The 8699-nt window shown below is 36.8% G+C and overlaps 1 protein-coding gene across 2 annotated transcripts in view; it reads left to right on the top strand.

The window, feature by feature from the left end:
• The first annotated feature begins 3001 nt into the window (after nt 1-3001).
• Nucleotides 3002-8699, top strand: part of LOC122087504 (protein ALP1-like) — an 11055-nt gene continuing 5357 nt past the window's right edge. For both annotated transcript variants that reach the window (XM_042656657.1, XM_042656656.1), the window contains exon 1: nt 3002-3761. In XM_042656657.1, coding sequence (XP_042512591.1) covers nt 3626-3761 — 136 coding nt within the window. In that variant the 5' untranslated portion in view covers nt 3002-3625. The remainder of the gene's footprint in view (nt 3762-8699) is intronic.

Genomic DNA, 8699 nt, shown 5'->3' with positions numbered 1-8699 from the left:
CCCCCCCCCCCCAAAAAAAAAAAAATTCCCAAACAGGAAAAAATTGTTTAACCTACCTTCCTCCTTTGTTCTAATCCAATTGGCATATATTGACTTTCCATAAAGTACTGTCTACGACTTCATCTCCTTGTCACCTCTGGGAGAACTTAGAAAATTAAATATCGTTGATCAAAGATTGAGATCAAATTCTTGTTTATTGAATGGGTTGTAATTTGAGTTGAGTATATAAATTTTTTCATTCTCTTTTTTCAAATTTTATGTCTCTACATAGAATAATTCTTTTTTTTTTTTTTAATGAAATTATCTTTCTTTTTTCTAGTGAAACTGTAAAACATGAATTTAGCATGCAAAAGTCCTTTTTGTGAATGACTTTCCATACATTTTGAACAAGTGGGAGGCAAATCTTTGTGCTAGCTGTTTTTGCTTGACAACTAGGGATGAAATATCACAAAAATTGGTAACATGTCAAATTTGGTGTGTGATATCAATAATATGGCTAACTAGTGTATAAGGTTTTTTCTTCTGTATTTTTAAAATCATATTTCATAGCAAGTCTAAGAACAACTCATATTCAAATCCTCCATGTCATGATAACCTTTTGTATCAACATGTATCATGCCTATACTCTCATTGGATCTCTAGTTGTTTGCTTAATTCTATACAACCAATTGATTTTCAATTAGCAAAATCTTTTCCTTTTTCTTGGCACATGGACTCCTTGTAATTAAATCCAATGGTTGATCACAAACTTACCATCACAAATGATAGCTTTATGGTCACATATGAATGATTGCTTTATCCCAAACTCAGATTGTCAAGTTGCAATCCAAATATATATGCCTCAGCCTCAATGTAGAAGTTGAACATTTGTCCAATATAACAACAATTTTATACTCTTAGGAATACAAAAAAAAAATAAAAAAATAAATAAATAAAGGGAGGGGATTCCTTGAAAGACAGTGTGACCCCCGTGTCAGCACAGGCCCATTGAGAACACATACAAAAACATTAATTGGAGAGGCATTTATATCTTTCATGAGGGATGGGGTGGTCATTTCATCCATTTTATGTCTAGGCACACAAAATGATCATGTCGCATTATAGGCTTTTTGTTTCAAAGAATATGGACTATAAGATAGATTGAAACTATAAATTTGACATGTGACAAATCAAGAACAAATGAATGTAAAGGCAACACGGAGGCACAGTTGCGCAAGACAGTTTAACCTTGGAATCAAATCTTGTGAATCCACTGCTCCGTTCAGTTGAAAGTAAAAGTTGAAAACATGTGACCTTCATAGTCATTATTTGATGACTTGGTGTGTGGAAAGCCTTTTTTTTTTTTGGTAAATTAAGATTTTATTCATATGGAGACTGGTTACAAGCAAGGCTTCAGTTTCAACTAGTTGTAGTAGCCAAGGAGTGGATTGAGGTCACACTGTCCTACACAAGGGTGTCAACAGCGCTATTAACAACCCTTGGAATATAGCTAGATGAAGCAACAATGTAAGGAACACAGATGATTCGAATGTCTATAATTTGGCAAACGTTCGAGGAAACTTTGATGGCAGGATTTGAGAGTAATTGAATTACTTCCAAATTATCAGACACAACAATAAACCCAAAAAATCCTTAAGAAACGACGTTCAGGATTCCCAATCTTATAGTTTCAACTTCGCCAATGAGGATAGAAGTCATGTAAGTTAATTGAGAGAGGACAAAAATAGAGCATCCTAGATAATCAAAAGTTGGTATTATACTCATTCCAAATGAACGGTCCGATTCAATGCTGATGTGTCTAATATGACTATATCATCACTATTTTGCGTTTATTTTAGGACTCTTAACTCGTGAATGGATCAGGTTCACGTACGAGATTGTTTTCGTACACTTCTAATCCATGGATATATAATTTATTATATGAAGAAAGAGAAAATTGATTTTATATCTACTAATCAGGACCGTTCTCGTACGTGAACTTGATCTGCCCCTGAATTAAAATAAAAAGAAAACAGGAAAACGAAAAGGAAAAGGGATAAAAAAAGGAAAAGAGGGGCCTAAGAATCTGTTCGCATCATGGGTACCATCCACGTGGAAACGTAGCTGTCGCGGTCGATGAATCCAAGAAAGCCCATGATGTGGCATCCACATACCCAATCGAAGGATCTTATTCGTCTGATTCAAGGACTATTCAACAAATTGGAAGATCGATTTAGCATCATATTATCACTTTCAACCTTCCACACGAGGTCGCGCCCCCCAACGTTTAATATTCTGTAAACGCTGGCCCTGAGATTATGAGGATTAATCGGATCCGTCCAAACCCAAAATTCCTATTTAAACCCATTTATCTAATAGATAGTTTGCTTATTGGTCTAGTTTTGTTCCCAACCATGAGGTGCTCTATGAATTTAGGTTTTGAACCAGACCAATTAGACCAAAATTGGGGGACTTGGGTTTTTCGTTCACAAATTTACTCTATTGGGACAAACATATTATGTTTTTATGAGTAATTAAGTTAATACATCTTAAATTTCATTGTTTTTCAGTATAATTTTACTCATGGTCCAAATTTATAGATGCAAAAATCACTCTCTCTTAGGTTTCATTCAACTAATTACAAAAAATAGTCGATACCCAAAAAAATTGAATCAATGATAATTTCAATTATTTCGGAACATGAAGGATCTAATCTTGGTTCTAAAGTGAAATGAAGTTTAAACCAACCAAAATCAAACCATTGATACACTTATCCGTAGGCTCATTAGTCTTACCCTAAAAAAAAAAAAAAATTGAACAAACCTGACAACACTTCAGACCTATTAAAATCCTCAACTGCAAAGTCTTTCCTCTCTCTCTCTCTCTCTCTCTCTCTCTCTCAAATAATTAACCAGACCAGGCCAGACCAGACCAAACTCTTTTTTTTTTCTTAATATTTATGCTATTGATGAAATATATGATTGATAATTTCATATGATCAGTCCTCTCTCTCTCTCTCTCATCTAAATTTTACATATCCTTTGTGCGTCAGAGAGAGAGCTTTTTAGTCAGATTTTGAGTTTTCGTAGTAGGAAGGAAGGAATGGTGAGTTGGAGGCCTGGAGGGTAGTGAGCGAGTAGCGGCTGTCCATGTCGATGTCGAAGCCTCGAAGGCCCTTTTTGTAAGCTTGAATGTTATAAACATGGCAAAGCTGCTGCTGCTGCTGCTACATTGTTCTTAATAAACATCAATGTTTTGTGTTGGACGCCGTTCTTTCCTTTACGTCCTTTGAAGACATCGTCGTCGTATATTCTCTCCGTTCTCTACCCATTTCCATTCTTCTCTAATTCCTTCGACTCTTTTCCTTCATTCTGCTTCTTCTTCTGCTCACAATACATGTTTTTCTAGTTCAAGTCTTTTACTTTCTAGCACCACCACTGTTAATCTCTCTACCTGCTAAAAAAACGTCTTTGCATGATCGGATTCTTAAGCATCCACCACTCCCTCCATGTTTGTTGTGTTGTTGGCGTTGAATCTTGGGTTCGGAGTAATGGGTTTACCCAATTTTGTTTTATTTGTTTGATTTTGTTCGGCTGACGTCGTGGAGCCCCTCTGAGCTTCAATCCCTTTAGTTCTTAGAGTTTCGATGGGGCCAGTGAGAGGGTTCAAGAAGAGGAGGAAGGTTGAGAAGAAGTTCGAGCGAAACGCCTCTGCTGCTTCTGCGTCTTCGGAACAGGAGGAGCCTGTGGATTGGTGGGGCGAGTTCTCCAAGAGGATTACTGGTATATCTTCCTTGCCTTATCCTCTGTTTCACTCTCGTGGGGGTTGAATTGTGTGATGCTTATGAGATTTTTGCTAGGTTTCCTCTTTGTTTGTTTATTTTACTATAGAGACATGGCTTCCGTCCAGTTTTGGTTACCCAGATTGACTATTTGCTTTGTTATTGATTCTGATGCAAGTGTTCCCATGACCTCTCTAAAATGCATTGGGGTTCCTTTTAAGGGGAAACCCAATCTTCCTTCTCATGTCAATTACCATTTATCTCTGACTCTTCCCACTGTCGTTCTGGGTTGTTATTTTATTTTACTTTTTTTATATTAGTGTGATTAGATTGGACAATGAGAAGATGCAATGCATATGACTAATCTAATATACTTGATGGTATTGCTTTATAAACTGATGAGGACCCGTCCCACTACCTCTTTTTGAAACTGTAAAGGGTTACACATGATATGCTATCACTTTTACTTTATTTTAGTTGATTTCTTACTTGGCAGCCAATCTATATTTCCACTGTTGTTCCATGATGTCATTTGATAGTAGATCGTCTATAAGGAGTTGGAATTCCCTACTGCTTCTTCTGCAACTGGATGGAGATAGAGTATGCTTCTGACAACAAGACACAGTAGATATTTGTACATGTCAAATGTTGTCAGTGGCTTATTATAAGTTCTGTCATATTGAGGAAATAACCCTCAATTTCAACTGTGTCTGGAGAAAATGCAAACACTCTTTATTTTTGTCCACTTTTATTGTTTATGAGAAAATTTGCAAATATTTCTAAATCAGATTTAGAAAGTCTAATTTTTAGCACTTTAATTTTTTTGGATTGCAGAGGTGGCATTGAGTCTTCATAATGATCCAACCATATTAAACAGTGTTTGGAAGCTAGGGGTTGAATAATCTAAATGAAAATAAAGAATAAAAAAAAAAATGGTCATCATGAAATGGGCTCTCTAGATGTCTGTAATGCTTCATACTGATGGAGTGTCCTGGTTCCTGGAATTGGTGGGGTTGGCTGTGTTTAGCAATGCCAGGGGAGATCTGGTACTTTCTCTTTTGCTCATATGGGATTTTCTTTAACAGGGTTGCTGAATCCAATGGTTTACTGGATGGACGTAGGAAACTTGATCTACTTAAGGTGTTAGTGGAAATTCACAGGCACTTTCTGTTAATGGTTTTTTCCTTTTTGTCTTTGATAGTGTTTGTGGTCCATATTTTAATGCAAAGGTATGATCACCTTTGATACGTCTTCTACTTAGGACAAGATGTGTAAGAGAATGACTGGTTTCGAAGCCACGGTTGGGCATTATTATTCAGAAGATAATCTAGTATCTGATCTGCTAGAATTGGAGATGCTGTACCTTGTAACTAGTGGTATAGTTCTGTTACTCTATTTTCAACTAGAAAGTTTGCTGTTTCTCCAGATAAAACAGAATTTTCCTAGATACTGGGTCAGATGCTTGTCGTTTTGGCGAAAAAATCTTTGGTGGTAACATCCACTTTGACCAATAAGGCAATTAAAAAAATGAAAAATAAAGGGCTGTGGTTTGAATTTTTTTTTATTTTTATGTAACTGTACAATCTCAAAACTGTTGTTTTCACCATGATTGGAAGGCCACCAGGGTCATTAAGATGCTAAAGGAATCTGACTTCATGACCACAAATTGGCAATGAGTTAATCTCTTTTGGAAACTGAGTTTGGTTGATATTTGAAGGTCTTTATAGTGTTAAGGATCCTTTGGAGGAAGAAGGCATTTCCACAGTGCATCTTGTTGGGCTTCTATGAAGTAGACCTTTTATGATTTCTAGCTAAAATCGATTTAAATTTTTAATGAAACTCAAATTTGATATCTGGTATATTTCATGTAGTTGCCTATTGAATCCCTCACATCATCGGCTAAACTTGGCATGTATAGATAGTGTAACATATAGGGAACCCTATACTGAGGTTTTTATTATCTCTCTGCCATAGCATTATTTGTTACCCTCTAAAACCATTTTAACTGATTGAACTAAGTTCAGTCAAACCCTAGTTTTTTCACTCATTTTCTGCCATCTACCACTGTGCCCATCACATTGTCATCAAATTCACCTGTGGAACTGCCAAGAGGGCTGGGGGGAAACCATTAGATCTAGGAATGTAGTTAGAAGGAAGATTCTTAAGTGGGTCGGAAATATCGATGTATACATTGACGCTGCCATTCCCTAACAGTTCAAGCTTTTAGGTGAAATGGTTGTGAACATGGTATCAGAGCACTGAGTTCAAGTGTTCGAATCCTGGTAAGTGCATCGGAAGAGTTTTCTTGATATTGCTTCTCCCTCGGTGCATTGTGAAGAAATTGTTGCGTGAGCTCTACATGCAAGGGCCATGAAATCTTGGCCTGCACGTGCAGGGGAGTATTGATGTATACATTGATGTTTCCCTTCTCTAACAGTTCGAGCTTTTAGGGAAGGACAGCGTTAATGTATACATCAACAGGAAATGGGTCTATGATTGGGCCCAAAAGGGTTGGGTGGTGGAAGCAAAGTTGCTCAGAGCTTTTGTTTTCCTTCCAATCCCCCACAGTTCAGTCTAGTAGTTAATTTTAGGGACAATTTCCTAGATCTACTTGATTAAGGAAAAGTCTTACAAAACAAGTTGGTTTACACACAAAGTAAGTGTTAAAAAAAAGGCCAAAACTAATTTTTTGTAATTCTTTTTCTTATCTAGTAGATCTAGGCAATTTCCCCTTAGTTTTTATTGTATTGTTGGGCCTGTTTTGAATTGTTACTGTCTGTCGAAATACTAAAATAGTAAGGCTTTCCTTTTTTCTTTTTCCCTTTTTGCGCCTATGTATATTACTGACTGCATCCCATGGGTTGTTTGGGTACTTGAATTCTACAATTAAAGTACGAGTAAGGTAAGGCTCCAGTATGTAGGTGACTTTCTGTATGCTGGTTTGCAATCATAGATACATTTCAAAGGTGTGATGCTGTCATGTGCTGGAGTGATTCTTCAAATAATACTAGATGGATTCCAGTTTGTTATATTTTTTTTTTTCCTCTTTCATATCCAACATCAGCCATGAGAGCCTTTAGCTGTTTCAGACCCTGATCTCATGAATCTGTTAACAGTCAACTTTCACCTAATTTCATGAATCAATGGTATACATATGTTTTATGGGGTGTTAAATCTCTACAAAATTGAGTTTGACCCCATCAAACCTGCTCCAGTACCTGTCGCCAGTACCTTCCATTCTAAACTTCTTACCTCTTTAAAAATTGAACCTTTAGATCTTAACTTTACATGATAACATCAATGGAACATGATCTTCTCTGGGAGAATTTGTAGAGGTGATGGTTTTTGCCATGAGTGCTATGATTTGAGTCTCCAGTCATAGACCTAATTTTAAAGGGGCCAAATCCATGGCAGGTCCATTGTGGAGCCTGAAACACCATAAGAAAATGAAAGTGGAATCCAAGAAAGGAGAACAAACATTACTTTGCCTAGTTAATTGCTACTGATTTGGGAAAGAAAATTAGAACAGAGAGACTGAATTGGAATGGAAAATAAAAGAATGGTCTCTACAGTTGACATTCCCTGATGGAAAAAGAAATGGGCTCCCTTTGTGTTGATAGCTTATCCTAATGTGTAGAAGAGGAGGTAGATAAAACATCCAGGATTCCTCTCTTATTAAAATATAAAAAAAAGAAACAAAGAAAGAAAAGGCCCCCTCATCAAACACCCCAAAATCTCATAAGTAAAAGAATTCTGCAGAGATGTTGGGGTTTGAGAAAGGGTTGGGGAGTGTGTGGTTTGCGTGCAGAGTGAGGTTCTGAGACCCAGGTTTTAGTTTGAGGGAGAATAATGAGAACTGTGAAGTTCGTAAGAGACGAAGGTGGTGGATTGTTTGGAATCCAATGATTTGGAAAGTGTGTTATGACGAGGGAGAAAAATCCATAAGAGGGCAACTGTGTTGAGTGCCACCAAAACCAGAAAAGGGTGCTCATTGAACCTGAATCCTTTTGAGGATTAGATGTCAAACAATCTGTGCTTGCAAAATCCTCTCATCCAAATATATACTTACCCTGGGAATTCTAGAAAATTACACTAGTACTACCCGAACCTTGCGAAATATAAATAACAGAGAAATGGGGTGAAAAGATGAAAGTATAGATGAATGTATCGTCTGATGTACAAATAACCCCCCCACCCCCACCAAGGCCGAAAATTTCTCTAGTATACCTTTAAAAATTGAAGCACCAAAATCCTAGATGGTGCCTATTAGCCATCCACCAAGCCCTTTTTTGTTCATAATTCTTTGAATCCTTTATTGCCTTAAACCCTGTCGCATATGAAGCCCAAATTTAAATTCTGTAATCTTATTCTGCAGTTTTAGTCCTAACTCTCAGGAAAAAAAAAATCTCCTATTTAAGTCCTACATAAGTATATTTGGATTAAGATTTGATTATGTATATGAAAGGTTTATTTTGTGTGTCATGAGCAAAGCAATTTCCAAACTCACCCTCCCAAGATCCCACATAGGCGGGACCAGGACTGGGTAATGGCCCTCTTTTTTATCATGAGCAAAGCAATCATATGAAGGGCCTTCTCAGTGCTTAGATACATAATAGAGATGGAATGGTTTTGGGATTTGGGATCTTGACATGGGAAGGCCATCAGAATATGGTTTGGGCGTTTTTTTCTTCTGGTTTTGGGATTTGGGATCTTGGCATAGAGGTTTTGCCATCAATTTCTTCTAAATGCAAAGTTAAGAAGATCTAGTGGCTTCCAGGAAAGAGAAAATGTCAATACAGTAATTGAAAACCAGAAGAATTGGAATTTAGCCAGATTTCATCTAGATTGCTTATGTATCCATATCTGTTTCTGTTTCTATTTCATTTTTTTTCCTCTTAATTTTTTGGTGCATGTGTCAAGTACAATTTCAACTTTTTTT

The sequence above is a fragment of the Macadamia integrifolia genome, chromosome 8, assembly GCF_013358625.1.
Source record: "Macadamia integrifolia cultivar HAES 741 chromosome 8, SCU_Mint_v3, whole genome shotgun sequence".
Classification (NCBI taxonomy): domain Eukaryota; kingdom Viridiplantae; phylum Streptophyta; class Magnoliopsida; order Proteales; family Proteaceae; genus Macadamia; species Macadamia integrifolia.
This window is presented reverse-complemented; position numbering and strand designations above follow the sequence as displayed.